Consider the following 16,476-nt stretch of genomic DNA (forward strand, 5'->3'; position numbering starts at 1 on the left):
CCTCCCTGTTCCTCTGCCTCCTTCCTCCAGGGCCGCCCTCCCCAGCCTGCTGACTCAAGGCCGCGACTTCCCCTGAACCGTGACTTTCCATCCTTCCCAGCAGGGCAGCCACTCTCCAGCCTCTCAGCCCCAGAAAGGGGCTCTCTCAGGAGGCCAGCAGAGGGTCAGGGATGCTCCTATTGTCTGACTAGGGCCTTTTCCAGCGATGAGAAGGTGGTCCCCAAACAGCTTCCAGCTCAGGGGTAATAATAACAATAACAGTAGCTGACATTTGTGCCACATACCATGTGTCAGCTTCGCTGCGTCCTTGTGGTGTGACTTCAGTGAATCCCAGGGCCTCTTGACCTTGGAAATGGTCTGAGAGCCTGGCTCTGAAGAGGGTGTTCATGTTGCTCAAAGGAACCAGCAGGCTCAAGGCCACCCACTGGTTAGAGCCTGGGCTCTGAAATCAGACAAGCCTGGGTTCCAGTGGTGGCTCTGAGGCTCAGGAGCTGTGTGACCTTAGAAACATGACCTGCCTTCTCTGGGCCTTGGCTTCTCATCTGTAAGATGGGTCGGAGAGGGTCGCTGTATTACCATCATGATTAAATGATGCCATTTGTCTTGCATGCATGGCACAGATAAGTGAGGAGAATTGGAGAAATGCCACTAGTGCTGTCAGTATTAGAATTATGTCTCATGTAAGTGTGATCGTAGGTGTACTTCACGATTCCTTTTTTTTTTCTTTTTTTACAATTTCTGTTCAGGTGGAGTTTTTGTGGTTTCTGCATAAGTAAAACTGTCTGGGTCCCTGTTGAGTCATCCTGACACTGTCTTCTGATCTCCATCCTGGGTAGATGCGGAGGCTGGTGGGCCTCCAGGAGAACTCAGTGTGTGCGTGTGCATGTGTGTGTTTGTTTTCTCCAAAGTATCTGAATGACTCAAAGTGACTCTGTGTTTAAGCTTTTCTTCTTTTTTTCAGAAAGGGGATGTTTGGGTTGAAGCTGAAGAAGAAGAAGAATAAAGCAGAGAAGGGGTTGATCCTAGCCAACAAGGCTGCCCAAGGTGAGGTTTTGTGTGTGTGTGGGGGGTAACTGATTGTTACTCTGCGGGTCTCACAGAGTGGACCCCTTCTTGGGTGACATTGGGGTTCACTCTCCATAGGGGTGAGGCAAGAAACATACTGCCTGCTGGGTCTTCATATCCTGCTGATGACAGGTGTGGGCCCAAGGCAGTCTGCCCCAGGATGGCTGGCCACCTGGCCACCTGGTCACCTGGTCATGGAGCCAACAGGGCTGGGTGGGCACCTGCTGGGCATGGGAGGGGTGCATGTGGAGGCAGCAGCTGGATTCAGGCTCCTCAGCGCTCTGAGCCTCAGTGTCTTCCTTCGTCAGATGGACATGATGTGGGTTGCTGGGCTGACCTCACATGGCCATATGGAGAATCAAGTGAGACTTTGAAAATAACAGCGAGCGAAGCAGCTGCTACGGGGGAGGCTTTGTATATATTGTCTCATTTAACCCCCCCATCTCTTACCAGTAGGTGTTTTTGTCCTAGTTTTAGCAACGAGCTTGCAGGGATGCAGAGAGAGTGAAGTGTGGGGAATTTGGACGGCCCTAGTGAAACACAAAATGCAAAGCCACTGTTAATGAATGACTAAGGGTTTCTAGGTGGTGAAGCAGAGAATTAAGCCAAGTTCGACGTGGTCCTTTTTATCCCAGGACCCTGTGTGGCTGCCGTGAACCTGCCCTCCATGGCAGGCACAGCATCTGGAAGCAGTCGGGTTGGGAGGTAAATCCAGGCAGAAATGCCCTGAGAATAGGCTACTTCCTTCTCCTAAAGAGCAGAGCCTGAGTTCGGTGTGAACTGTGCCAGCGACGCCAGGCCGGCATCCGCTTGACTCTCCTGTTCATTGAAAGAAATAGGAACACCTGCTTCTATGGGACAGGTCTGGGTGGTCCCGGGGGACTTCTGCTGGGCGACCCTGACAGCAACCAGTTCGAGGCTAGTTTTATGGGCCGTTTCTAAACCAAAATGGGGCAGTAGGTCTGCTTCATCTTTTACCCCTCTCGTCTCCTTGGGGGGAGGGGGGCCTCCTTCACCCTTCACTGCCATCTGCAACAGGTGTCCTGTGTCACCTGTTGCCCAACCTAAGTCTGCTCCTTGCCTCAGGAAAAACCTAATCTTACAATCAAATATTGTGGAAACTATTCATATTGGTAATAATGAGTCCGAGTCATCTGGGACGGGAGGGGAGAGGCATTACACTTTTAGTGGAGACAAGGCTTAACACTTCATGGAAGTACTTGTCTATTCAGTTAAGTTGAAGGGATCAGGGTGTGGGTAGAAAAGGCTCGGGGTCTTTCCTGGCGTCCTTGAAATTACAACGCTCTGGTAGGTCCTGGAGACACGTGCGCGAATAAGGCACAGTCCCTTCCTTTACGGACTTATGAAAAATAATATTTATGGCACATTTAAGAAGACCCTGATGCTTTCTACTTGACATGCATCGTTCATGACTCTAAAATGTAGATTCCTTTGCCCCTGGTTTACAACAGAGGTTCAGAGAGAGTGAGAGGCTTGCCCAAAGACACGCAGCTAAGAAGAGAAGAAGCTGGCCCCTGAGTCCAGGTCAGTCTCACAGCTGAGCCTGGGCTTTCGTACCCCTGGGCCATTCCCAGTTAGGAGCTCTCACTGCAAAGGGGGGAGGGACGAGCAGGGAGAGTCTTGGCCAGTCAACCCCAGGCATTTCTGAGGAGCTGGCTTCTGTGCTCATTCTCACTAGTCTTCAGCCCACAAAGCAAACAGGGCAGAGAGTCAGGTCCCTCCTAGAAAGTAAATAGCACCCATCCTGCTGGCTAGGGGCCACCCTGTAGGAGACTGACAAAACAAAGTCCAAGACCTGAGTACACATTGGTTTTTCCTTCTTGGCCTGGCCTGAAAAGTTAGGACTTTCCTGGGTGAAGTGTTTTGAGCTTCTTCAAGTCTGTTGCTCTTAGCACATCTACTTGGAAGCATACTGGCCATGCCTTGATTTTCTAAAATTCCAATGACCTTCACTCCTCCATTAATTAGTTACCCAACAAAAAGTTTTTGGGTACCTTCCATGATCATCCATTCATTCATCTACTCATCAGATAGTAATGGAATGTCTGCCGAGAGCGGGGTGCTGTGCTATAATGGTCTAGAAAGGGGGCAGCTCTGTGTAGGACTCTTCTGTTTGCTCCTCCAGATCTATTCTGCACCCTTTCCCACCTGTTCTCTGTCCCTGGAGGCTAACCTCTATGGATTCATGACCCAGATTCCGTCCCCCATGGAGCGTCCCAGCAGGAGGTCTGAGAGAGGGAAGAGAGTGAGGTTATGATCCATGTTGCTCAATGGAAGGATGGTTGCTGCTCCTCAGGGGAGATGACTGAACGCGACGTCTCCTTCTAGGTTCTGGTGGCTGCTCTCTCTCATTCTGTAGGGGAGGGCTCTGAGTGGTAGCAGCTTGGCTGCTGTGAGCCCCAGAGAGCTACACAGCCCTTTGTGGTTTTCCGACACCCACACCTTTGTGGAAAGAAGTCCTCAAATGGTCCTGCTCTAGATGGGCCATCTGTTACCTCTCTGGGCGCCGATGAGGCAACTGCATCACAGGCTGAGAAAAGGAGCGTCCAGACAGTAGACAGTGTGCTGGAACAGACTGTCGGGGAATGTCTTCCAGGGCAGTCAGAGGGGTTCTCTGGGGAGGTAACATTCAAGCTGAAAGTTCAAGGAAGAAGACGAACCCAGCAGGGGATGCACAGGATCAGGAGGGATGTCCGTGAAGACAAATTCCAAGCAGGAGGGAGCTTGTTAGGGCAGAAGGAACTGAAATAGGCTCGTGCGACTAGAAAGCAGTGATGGCAGGGACAGAGGGGCAGAGGGACAGGAGGAGGAGTCGGGAGCCAGACTGAGCAGAGCATCAGTCAGTGAACTTTGGCTTTATTCTAAGTACAATGGAAAGCCACTGAGGGTTTTAAGGAGAGAAGCAACACGAGGTGGGTGTTTTTAGACGGCCACTCTGGATGCTGCATGGGGAGTGGACTGCAGCGAACATGGCAGTAACTCAGTTAATGAATGAACGCATGCGTGCACGCTCCAGAAGGAGCTGACTGCCCTGCTGACCCGGGTCTGTGTCTGTCTCTAGCAGGTAATGCAGAGGGAGGGGTCCACATGTTGTCACCCTTCCGTCCTTGGCATCTCACCTAGCACAGAGTCTGGCACATGGAAGATACCTAAGCATGTTCACGGGAGACTTGAATTGATAACATTTGGTCCCCATCCTTGAGGCCCTTGTAGCCAAGTCAGGGAGAGAGGCTTCGTTGCTCCTGCCCCCGCAGGAGAGCAGTCAGGCGACCCATCCTTTCGGGTGTCTCTGCAGGCTGGCTTGTCTTTGTTTCCGTGGCAAGAGAAGAGTCAAAGGTGACTGCATTCGCTCAGTCTCCCTTTCTGTAACACTGAACACCTACAAATGCCTGTGTCTACGAGCATCTCGGCGTATGGGGTGCATGACTCCATTGGTTACCTGACTGGGCACTGTTTTCCTTGGTTGCGGATTAAAATCAGAGAACCAAGATACATTAAAACTGGAAGGATTTTAGAGATGATTAAGTTGACAAGTTTACCAGTTGGATCCCATGGAGCTCAAGGTTCTGAGGAGTTCTGAGGGGTACCTGAAGAGGGTGGTGTGAGGCCCTGTGGGATGTTCCCTGCCTGGATTTCACCCCAGGGCACACAGCTCTGTATAAATGGACTTGTATTATACACTGGCGTTTGGTATAAAATTACAGTCATGAAAGGGTTATGTAGCTTTTCAAAGCTTTAAAACCACTTTTCTTATCAAATCCTTTCATTTTCTAGCAAGGGGGAAAATGCCAAGAAATTCTGAGTGGCTTGCTCAAGTCACCCAACTTCAAGTCCACACAATGAACGTTCACCAGGTACCTGGCAGGTGCTGTGCTAGGGACTGTGCATACTTTGTTCAGATTTCCTAAGAGCCTTGTGGGGTGGGTAGCACAAGCATTGCCTTGCTTTACAGATAAGGAAACAGGGTTGAATGAAGTTATGTAACTTCCCCCAAATCTTAGAGCAACAGAGCTGGGATTTGAGCCCAAACCTTTTGGAGTCAGGTCTTTGAGCTACACCATGCAGAGTCTCTTTGTGTAGGAGAGTGTTCCATTCACTCTTTAGCGTTTGCCCCCAAACCTGATTAAGATTGGTTCTCAAGATTTGCTCCACAGTAGAACAACCTGGGGAATTTGTAAAAATTTGACATCCAGGTGATAGTCCAGATAAACGAAATTAGAACCCTTCTGGGGCGAGGTGGGGGGGGGGGCAGGTCTACAGAATATGTTTGGTATTTATTTATGGAACTTTCCTTGACGTATTAGTTTCCTGTGGCTGCTGTAACAAATACTGCACGCTGTGTGGTTTTATTCTCTCTTGGTAATGCAGACCAGAAGTCCACCTTCAGTATCACTGGGTCACATCAAGATGGCGGCAGGGCCCCACTGCCTTAGGAGAATCTGTTACTTGCCTCTTCCAGCTTCTGATGGCAGCAGCATTCCTTGCTTTGTGGCAGCATCAGTCTGATCTCTGCCTCATAATCACATCGTATTTTTCTTTTGTCCCTCTGCCTCTCTCTCCTAAGAATACACATGAGTGCAATTAGGGCCCACCTGTGTCATCCAGGTAGTCTCATCTCAGATGCTTGATTTGATCACATCAGCAAAGACCATTTTTTCAAAGAGGTTCACACTTACAGGTTCCAGGGACTGAGACCCAATATCTTTGGGGAGCACTACTCAACCTACATCACCTTGCTACTCAAAATTGGCCCGTAGATGCTGGAACGACCTTATCTGTGACCTTGCTGTTAGAAACCCCAGACCTACTGAATAAGAATCTGCATTTTAACAGTTTCCCAGGGGATCCTCATGCACATTAAACGGTGGTAACGAGGTTCAGAAGAAATAAATTGCTTGCTTTAAGTCCCGTTGTGGCAAGGCTATGACTTGAAAGCATGTCTTTACATTCATAATGGAGTTTTCTTTACATAGTTCTATGCATTTAAATCTACTCATTTTTGGAAACAGAAGATGCGTATTCTTGTAAAAAATTAAGGTACGTGTCTGCCTTTCTGTCAATAATGTGTTAAATGTCATGCTGGCAAGGACTGTCAGATGGTTTCCTTGTACCCCTACAGCATAGTGCTATATGTGGAGTGGAGGCTCAGATCACCACTATGTGTATATTTAACAGTCATTTCTTCCTTTTCTTGCTTCTCTAGATGCTCAAGGTGAAGCAGAACCACCACAGGAAGGCCCTTCTCACCAGGAAGGACTGGGAGGAGATTTTATTTATGATGATGCATCTAGCACTCCAGCCCCCTCAGCTCCTCCAAAGAGAAGGTACAGTGTTTATGTGGGCAGTTAGCATGCATTTGCTGAGCACTTCCCCTGTGCCAGGTGCCCCTGCAGGACATGGATGACAGAGAATAGCTAGTCACTGTCTACAAGGAGCCAAAGGTCTAAGGAAGACCAAGTGCCATGTCCTCATGTCCAGCTTTCCCTGTGGCAATGCTGGCCTCTTGCTCCAGGCCAGTCTTCAGCAGACCAGGGTCCTGGCTGGACCAGCTTTCGCTTAAGACTGGAATCAATCCCCTGAATTAAGGTCCTCATGTCCCTCACACTTCAGAAATGACAGCAGCAACAAGACACAGATTCAGGAGCTATCCCCACCCACTCTTTAATTCATTAATATGCTAGGTATCTTAGCTTTGTGTCTGTCCCAGATGAGATGGTGATCTTACATGACTCAACAGAAAGTCAGAACAAACTGGCCTTCTGAATGCAATCTGTAGTATGAGTCAGCTATTTATGTATACCAAATAATCCCCAAATCCAGCAGTTTAATATAATCAGCATTTATGATTACTCAGGAGTCTATAAATTAATTGAATAGTTGTACTGGTGCCAGATAGTCACAGATACGACACTTATGTGTCTGTGGTCATTTGGCAGCTCTACTGATATTGGTCTGAGGGTTGGCTGGTGGTAGGCTGGTCTAGGTTTGCCTCAGCTGGGATCACTGGGCAATCCTCTCTACGGTATCAGGTCCCCCAACAGGCTCCTCTGAGCTGTTCCAATGGTGGTGACGGCAGCATTTTGAGAGAGAGTGGAAGTACACAGGTCTCTTGAGGCCTAGGTATGGAATTGGCAAGTCATTTCTGCTGCATCCTATTGGCCAATGCAAGTCACAAGACCAGCCCACATCAGAGTTGGAGGAGACTGAGTTACAGGGCAAAGAGCATGGATGCAAGAAAGCCAATAATAGGAACTATCAATGCTTTCAGTCTACCATATTTGTTTATGTCAGGTTCTTACTCATGATAGTTCCTCACGCCATCCATCTTTTCTCTCAGAGAAAACCAGTGCTTCCCTGTGTGTCAGATTCTGAGTTATTACAAGGCTGTGACAGGAAGGCAGTGTATGTATGTAAGGGGCAGAAGGGGTGGGTGACCAGTGGAAAACACAGAAGGTGATATCTCAGAGGTTGACCTTTAACAGAAGACATGAAATTTGTATGAACATACCCACTGCAATACCTTCCCCTTACACTGTACCACAACACTGCCCCACCCCCCCTCCATGAATAGGGGGGATTTCAATTATTTTTAAATATCTTTTAAGGGCTCACTTGCCATTTATTTCATCAGGATAATAGCACTGAGTAGTATGAGTCAGCTATTTATGTATACCAATTAATAATTAATTTTATTAATGAACATATGCATTATCTCCTTTAATCCCTGTGTGGTAGGAATGCTTATTTCCACTTTCCAATTATTTGGAAGGCAGGACAAAAGAAGTCAGGAGTAGTAGACTTTTCTTTTCTCCTTGGTCAGAACATTCTTCATTAGTTGAGAGTCTACACACCAACTCACGCGCAGTTTAGGTCCAGCCGTGGAGTTAAGTCTGTGTTGCTTACCCCAGCTCTGAGGAATTGCTCTCTTCTCTGAACTTCTATGGCATTTTTTTCTATAACATATTTTACACCTACTACTTCTCTACTTAAATGCTTTGTTCCTCTCTCTTGAATAAATTGCTAGCTTTGGAAGGCCAAGATGGTGGCTAATTCATCTTTGTTTTTCCTTTAAGGAGATCACAGAGATTTCACATGGTAAATGACTGATCTAAACTTGCCATTTTATTAATGAACATATGCATTATCTCCTTTAATTCCTGTGTGGTAGGAATGCTTATTTCCACTTTCCAATGAAGAAATTAAGGCTAACATCACAAAATTGGGAAGAACACGTGTTCTGCTTCAGATCAGTTTGTTTCCAAAGCCTTGAGGTTTTTGCTGGTTTACACTGTTCTCTACCAGACTCAATTATCAGAAGAAATGGAATGAAGTCAGATGCAAGATGGTATTGTTAGAAGGCAAGAGAATACATTTAAAAGGAACTCAAGTGTAGTTCATTTCCTATCCATTACAGCTTCTGTGACTGTAAGAATTCTTCATCTCTTTTTATTATCCAACCCCTAAATCCCAGGTGTGGCACATCTGTTTCAATTACTTATGGCAGCCCAAATAAAGGAAATCTTCTGGAATGTGAAATTTCACTGAGATAGCATCGTGGTGGTTCTTTCCAATTTCCCTTTTACTAATTCGTTCAAGTATAACCATAAAACTCAGAATGGTTATATCTAAGGGAAATGGCAAAGGATCCTGTGGAAAAGATCAGACAGGGAACAGGGCCATCCTCATTGAGACCCAGCTCTGCCACTGACTTGCTGGGGAATCTCAGTTTCTCATTCTGTAAAATAAAAGATAAATAATACAATAAGAGCTGACATTTATTCTTGCTAGGTCCTGGGTTAACCATTTACATGCATTATATCATTAAATTGTAGCCTTCACCTCATGTGGTAAGCGCTGTTATTAGATCCACTTTTAGGATGGGGAAACTGAGTCAGAGAGAGGTTAGGTCACTCATCCATTTATACTTATCTCCCTCAGAGATGTAAAGTGAATATGCGATATGATATAAACAAAAGCACTTAGAAACACCTAGGGAAATGTTACCCTGGCTTATGGACCTAAAGTATGTTCTTACTTGATGAAATATATATGTTCAATTTTCTTTCAATAGATCAAAACTGTTGACTAAGATCCATGATGGGGAGGTCAGATCCCAAAATTATCAAGTAAGTGACAGTCTTCCCTGCCAGCCTCTCCACTTGTTGTGAGGAAGGGGGGCCAGGTCCAGAGGGCACACCCACTGCTTTGTGTTGCAGATCGCCATCACCATCATTGAGGCCCGCCAGCTGGTGGGTGAGAACATTGACCCCGTGGTGACCATTGAGATCGGGGACGAGAAGAAGCAAAGCACAGTGAAGGAAGGAACCAACAGCCCATTCTACAATGAAGTAAGTCGTGGAGGTTTCAACGTCCTCTCCCTCAGCACTCCTCACCGCCACTCTCTGGTGTTCTTGAGCCAAATAGAAAACCTGTGTCCCTTGTGACAGCTTCCCATCACTCGTCTAAGCCCGTGGCAAACTCTCTGAGCCTCCTTAACAAACAGTCCTATAAAGCTGAACAAAAAGATTTGAAAGGATAGGTAAGAAATCTTTACTAATTTAAAATACATGACTATATTTTTAGTAAGACCCATTTTCTTGTTGCATACAAGCTCACCTTCATCCATTATAAGCTCTGGGTTTATATGAAAAACTGTGTTGGATGTAGGTTAGTGAGAAGATATGCATTCTTTTGCATAGCAGAGACATTGGAAATGTAATTATTACTTTTGAAATAGGCATGCTGCATTGGAAAGTACAATAGTCCTATTTTTCTAAGCAGTGTAAAATAGTAAAGGAACACATCAAAGATAGACATGAAGCTTCTAAATATTAAGCACACTGCATTCTCTTTTGAAAGTAAAAAGATTATACAGTAAAAAAAAATGGTGAAAGATACAGTGTAAGTTGATATATGGTAAAAAAATATGCCCCACTTACCTCTGATCCTTAATCCCTTAGTCTTCCTGAGAGGCAGCCATCATCACCAGGCATCTGTACATCCTTTTAGAGCTCTTTCCGGCATGTACAAGAAAACAAATGAAGATTGTAACCGAATTGTAGCATTCTATACACCCTGGCCTGGACCTTGCTCTTAGAAAAATGAACCCACATCAGGATGTACAGTTTAGTCTCATTTTCTGCTCATTGCTGTAGGGTTTCCCATTACATTGATGCACTGTAATTGACTAAGCCAGTCAATTTCTCATTGATGGATAATAAAATTTCTTTTAGTATTTGGCTGCTACTTATACTAATATTTATATGTCATAATGAGGGGCAAAGAGTATATGCATTTAAAATTTTGATATCTCCAAATTTCCCTCCAAAGAGGTAACAATGTATCCTCCAAGTGTCCAAGGGTGCTTGTTCTCCCGTAGACACCATGAATTAAAAAATGCAGTAAACTCTTAATTATTTTCCCAATGGGAGTGGTAATTGAAAAGGAAATCAGGAGAGCATGGATAATGAAATTCACAGAAAAGACCCAAATCCCATCACCACTCCTGCCTCTGAGCTTTTTATCATGAGTGAAAGTGGCAGTTGGCTCCTTCCTGGTCTACTCCCCACCTCCATAATTCCTTTGGCTTGGATGTGATAGGAAATAATGTGCATGAAATGCTTTGATGCAAAGCTCTACAAGCTTGTTAATTATTATAATTAGTATTTGCTTTATGCATATGAGTTCTGGGTCTAAATGACATGAACTTTGGCGCAAGTATAATCACATTAAAACATAGAAGTTGAAGTAAAAATTTTTGTTACAGCTTTGACCCTAATTTTCAAGCCCACAATTCATCATATGTTGAAGGAGCTGGTTAGTAGGGGCTGGGGAATATTTTCCAGCTAGAAAAATGTGTGTAGGCTTGGAGGTCTAGGGAACCTGTATGAGGCAGTGGAGTCTGAAATGTGAAATTCAGCAGAAGACAATAAACACTGGAACTAATTTATTGGTCCAGAGGAACCCTCAGCATCTCATGTATCAGAGAATGCAGAAGTATGTGTAAGTGAAGTTTGCACATAATAGAAATTCTGAACACGAGACTCTTAAAAGTTTGAATACATATATATGAAAAATTTCCTGAAATGTTACACATATTTTTCTGTTTTCTTAAACCAAGACACTGGATGTATACTGTAACCTTTCATCAATACCTAAGGGCTGCCATTTTGACTGTCACATTATAATGTACGATGACGTCTTTCAGTTTCCACATCTGGATTTCCTGTTTTGCCGATTAAAAAGGCTGTCGGCAGTCACTCCTCTCTTTCCTGCTGCTGTCATGTTCATCTCTAATGTCCTTGGGTCCTTCCTCCATCCTGCAGCTCAAAGAAAGGGAAGGAAATAATGCACAAAACAACTTCCTAGTTCCACCTCTCCCAATACCCGTTGGTCCCTAAAACACACAACCCATAAAAAAACACCACTCCAATTTTCTGCACCTTAGGGTCCTAGGACCTCACATTTGGAAGGTATTTGGTAAAGTTCAGACGATAAAATATCTAGTCCTCGAGCCCCTTGTGTGATCATTTCAGGAGAACACAGCTTTGGTCCCAGGCCCAGCAATAACTAGCGGTAAGACTCTAGGCACATCCCTCTCTTAAAAAAAAAAAATTAGTATTATTATTTTTATTTTTCAATTACAGTTGACATTCAGTATTATTTTATATTAGTATAAGGTGTACAACATAGTGATTAGACATTTGTATAATTTACGAAGTGATCCCCCAGTAAGTCTAGAACTCACCTGACACCATATACAGTTACCACAATATTATTGACTGTATTCCACACTAAGATATTTTCTTCACCCATCATACTATTTGGGAAAAATAAATAAATAAAAGATAATGTGATATCAAGGCTGGGCAGAGGTGTGGAGAAATGGCTATTTTATGTGCTGCCAGTGGGGATGTAAAACGGCTTAGCTCCCGAAGGAGAAATTTCAGGCTATCTACTAAATATTTACACGCATGTAAACCACGTCCCAACATTCTACTTCTCATTTTAGAGGAAAACTCACGTATGTCCTGTGAAAAGATGTGGTTGGTGCCATTCTTAAAAAAAGAAAAGAGAAGCAAACAAGTTTAGTGATCTTCCTTCCATAGGGGATGGTCAGTCAACTGATGATACATAGATTTATGCCACTGAGGCCCCTGCAGCCACTGGGTAGAAAAATACAGGTTTAAATCTGCTCCAGGGACAGGTTCTTAAATGCAAGGCTGGGATTTATAGTCAGAATAAACTTTGTGTCTTACAGTACTTTGTCTTCGACTTCATTGGGCCTCAAGTGCATCTTTTTGACAAGATCATCAAAATCTCAGTAAGTATATCGTTGGTGGTGGGAGTGGGGGAAGCCAGAGAGATTCCAGGCGTCGGGAACTCTCTGGGGCGCTCGCCTGCTTAGGAGTGAATAGATTCAGGAGGGTGAGTGTGCGCTGGTGAGTTTGAAACCATCAAGACTGAGCTGGAAGTAACCGGAATAGAGGAGTTCAGGAAGGAAAGCCTTTTTGAGAAAATCTATGCTTTTGGAAGCAAGTTATAATCTACTATTAAGCCATCAAGAGTTGAATTGTGTAGCTTACTAATGTGGGAATGTGAAAAAATACACTTCAAATGACAAAGGATTGCCGTTTTTGAGTTGTTGGTTTTTTTTGTGTGTTTTTTTTAGGAAGTAAATGTTAGTGTTTCTCTCTTGGAGTGATCTCCACACTAAGGATAATTAATCCCATCCCATCCCCTCCTAGTTAGTAATACATAGAGAAAGAGAAATAACCAGGAAGGAACCAAATATATCAGTAACGCTGGATGAGAGGATGTGATGTGATTTGGAGCAAGTGGTCACCACTTGGTTGCCTTTGAGTGTACACCTCCAGACCTGCCACGCTGGCATTGGGTCTGCTGCACAGACCCCTCCTTGGCCCTGGCAGGTGAATTCCTGCCTCCACAGATCAAGTGTGAAGAGTAGAGACAGAGAGAGCTTTCTGGTCCAGCCAGGTGTCTTACCCAGGTAGGCCCACCACCTGGAGGACAGGAAAGGGAAGGGAAAGTGCCCATGTTAAATTTAAAGCTGTACTAGTGCACATAAGAGAATACAAATGGGGTCATTCCCAACTCCACACCACTGTAAAAGAACAGAGACCACTGGACGACAGGCTACACCTATCACACCGGTTTGAGAAATTGCTGCTCCTCCCATTGAGAGGGTAGTGAGGCAGTTCATGCCTGAAAGTGGTGGGGTGGGGAGCTGCAGGTTACATATTCTCTTCCAAATAGTTCTCAAAAGACAGAATTCCTACTTTTCATGCCAACCCAAGATGTATGGAGAATGAGGAATGTTTTCCTAACAGTGACACCAACTCTAATGAGAATTGTGAAAATGGCAAAACTTGTATTAAAGACTTCCTTGCTCGTCTTTATTTTTATATTATGTTACACACACACACACACACACACACACACACACACCATATTATATTTCAGTCCTGCATGAGGCTTAGGCAATAGAGAAATTATGATATCTTTCTCAGGGGCAGTTGAAGAATGTGACTCTTGAAGAATGAAAAGTTATCAAGAGCCAAACATGTTTAAATTTCAGGCATGATGACAAGTGGTACAGAGATATTTTGGGACCTGGGACATTGCCCAGGACTTTGTTACTTTGGATAGCTCAGGCAATGACCTGTTTGCGAGATTCAGGTTCCTGAGGGCTGTCTAGATTGCAGATAACCAGTGAGCTTGATTTTTATACTGTATTATAGACAAGGGTCATAACTCTCGGTGGGGCAAGTGGATTTTCAGACAGAGGATTAAAGCTGGTATTGCCCATCTCTGGTCCTCTAACTTAGAAGAAGAGAATACTTTGGTCTCCCAAAATGACCCTTCCGGACAGAGACCAAAGATTTTAAAGGCAAACTTCACTTGAGAAGGGAGAATTTAATGCAAGTTTTCTGCTAGTTCGTGAACTATAAGTCAGCATGCCCAGAATAATTCAATGTGGGGCAAGGAGGGAGTGCTGTAAGCAAATGCTATTGGGACAGACAGCTGTAGTAGACCTTGGTGGTGCCAAAGACCATCTTCCCTTGACAGTGGCCCCAAGTATGCAGGGTCCCCAGCACTTGGTATATGAGCTCCCCCAGAGTTCTGGCAGTCTAATGCTTGACCACACCAGTTGCCTGGCACTCACACTAAGTGGATGATTTGAGGAGGCCTCCTGTGTTATTTAAAGATCCGTTTGCATCCCATCATGCCCACTGGGACGCAGATGCCTTTAACCTAAGAATAGCTTGAGTTGGACTTGTGTTCTTGCTTGGGCCTTTGGAAAGCCACACTAGCAACTGCAAGCAGGGAGGGGTTGGATTGAGCTTGGTGTGCGTGGCCTTAAGTAACTCCTTTGTCAAGCCAAGCTGTCCTTGCTTCCCCTCAGTTCTCTAACACCTTGCAAAGTTTGGGCAAGGGAGAAAGAACGGAAAAGGAGATGGGAAGGGCTGTCATGTTTCCATTTCTTGAAGTCAACTGAATGTGTTTCTCATTGCCTCTACCGGATATGCTGTTTAGAAGCTACAAAAGTCTCCTAGTCACCCATCATTCAATCGGTCAATCATTCATTAATTCACTCAATGTTTATTGAACACCTATTATGAACAAGGCCATCTGGTGGGTAGAAGAAAGTAGGAAACTATCCTTGATTCAAGGGACTCATAGGATTTTATAATTAGAAGAAAAGGAAGAGGTCATCTAATCTAACTTCCGGTCAGCACAGGAGTCCTTCTCTACCACCTCCATGACATGAGGTTCTCGGGCTCTACTTGATCATATCCAGTGATGGGGAGGTCACTACTTCTAGGGAAACGCATTCCATTGCTGAGGAGTTCTGTTATAAAAATTGGCCTTATGGTGAGCTGAAATCTTTCTTCCCTTGACATGGAGCCACGCTGGGAACCTACCCCTCTTCTAGATGGAAGTATTTCCAGCACCTGAAGACACTAAGTTACCGTTGCCCTTCCTTCACATCTCCACTTTTCTCCTTTCGGGGTTAAAGGTTAAATTCCTCCTGATTCTTCAGCAGTGTCTCATACAGTGTTGCTTCTGAACCCAGGGCCATCTTGGACACCTCCTTTTAGAATTTAACTCATCTTTATAGCGTTAGCATTAAAATGTGCTGCTGTAACCATGAGGCACTCTGCTGTCTTCTGATTAGACAAAACATTGCGGATGGCCATCTCTTTGGTTCTGACGATTGTACATGTCCAAAACCTCTTAAGGCTGTATGTGATGAGTCGTCTGAGAAAGTTGTGAGCAAAGTGTTGTGGGAGTGTAGTGGAGAAAGGGAACACTTTCAGTGGTGGGGGGTTGGGAAGGGCTGCTTGAAGGAAGCAACGTTTGCTCTAGGCATTGAAGGATGGGTAAAGTTTCAACAGGAAGAAATGAGTGTTGAAGGGCTGGCTGCAAAAATGTTCATTTTGGTTAAAAAATAAAGAACTTTCAGACAGTGTGATTTGTTAGGTGTCTTTCAATAGAGGATTAGTTGAAAACCTGCTAGGAGAAAGGTACTTCTGGGCGCTCTGTATAGCCATGAGTTCTGGTGACCACGTCATTGTGCTGCAGAGGAAAGCGAAGGCCAGACAAGGGCGAGGCCTCGGATGCTCTTTGAGGTGTCAGGGACCCATTTCACAGGTTTATCCTAACACTCTGCTGGGCTTACTGCTCCCCTCTCCTTAGGTCTTTCACCACAAGCTGATAGGAAGCATACTGATTGGCGCCTTCAAAGTGGACCTGGGCACTGTGTACAACCAGCCTGGTGAGAAAGCATTGCCTTCCAGTATCTCTCTTACCCTTCTCGGTTTACCCCACCTGGAGGTCAACTCATTTACTCACGCATGCATTTAACCATCCATTCAAAAACACTGAGCACCAGTTATAGAAAGTGGAGTAAGATGTGGTTCTTTTCCTTAGTTTAAGATCTAATGACAAAATTATCTTATATATCCATATTGCTGAGCAGTTTTTTTTTTTAAATTCTCACAAATTCTGTCTAATTCAGTGCTGTGAGACACCATCAAGAAAGACAAGTGTTTCGGTTAAGAATATGGACTCTGGAGCTAGCGAGTCTGGGTTCCACGCTACTCTGCTCTTCCCTGGTTGGGCAACCTTGGGCAAATGACCTGACTTCTTCGTGTCTCAGCACTTTCTTCATAGGGTTGTTTGAGGTTTAAGTTAATAAATATACATAAGGTGCTTAGTGTAGAGCCAGCACAGAATAATGACTGTGGTATGCCATATAACGATTTGCTATAATAATCATTATTATCCCTGATGTAGAAGAAAGTGAAACTCAGAGAAGCCAGGTAATTGTCTAAGGTCAAGAACTAATAAGTAATAAAGCCAACA

General features: G+C 44.7%; 1 protein-coding gene across 1 annotated transcript in view; it reads left to right on the forward strand.

Moving 5' to 3' along the window:
• The first annotated feature begins 961 nt into the window (after positions 1–961).
• The window catches only part of FER1L6 (fer-1 like family member 6), a 104,658-nt gene continuing 89,143 nt past the window's right edge, over positions 962–16,476 (forward strand). Inside the window, exons 1-6 of the mRNA XM_036263931.1 lie at positions 962–1,044; positions 6,290–6,410; positions 9,158–9,212; positions 9,303–9,434; positions 12,347–12,409; positions 15,808–15,886. Coding sequence (XP_036119824.1) covers positions 969–1,044; positions 6,290–6,410; positions 9,158–9,212; positions 9,303–9,434; positions 12,347–12,409; positions 15,808–15,886 — 526 coding nt within the window. The 5' untranslated portion in view covers positions 962–968. The remainder of the gene's footprint in view (positions 1,045–6,289; positions 6,411–9,157; positions 9,213–9,302; positions 9,435–12,346; positions 12,410–15,807; positions 15,887–16,476) is intronic.

The sequence above is a fragment of the Molossus molossus genome, unplaced genomic scaffold (genome assembly GCF_014108415.1).
Source record: "Molossus molossus isolate mMolMol1 unplaced genomic scaffold, mMolMol1.p scaffold_m16_p_16, whole genome shotgun sequence".
NCBI lineage: Eukaryota > Metazoa > Chordata > Mammalia > Chiroptera > Molossidae > Molossus > Molossus molossus.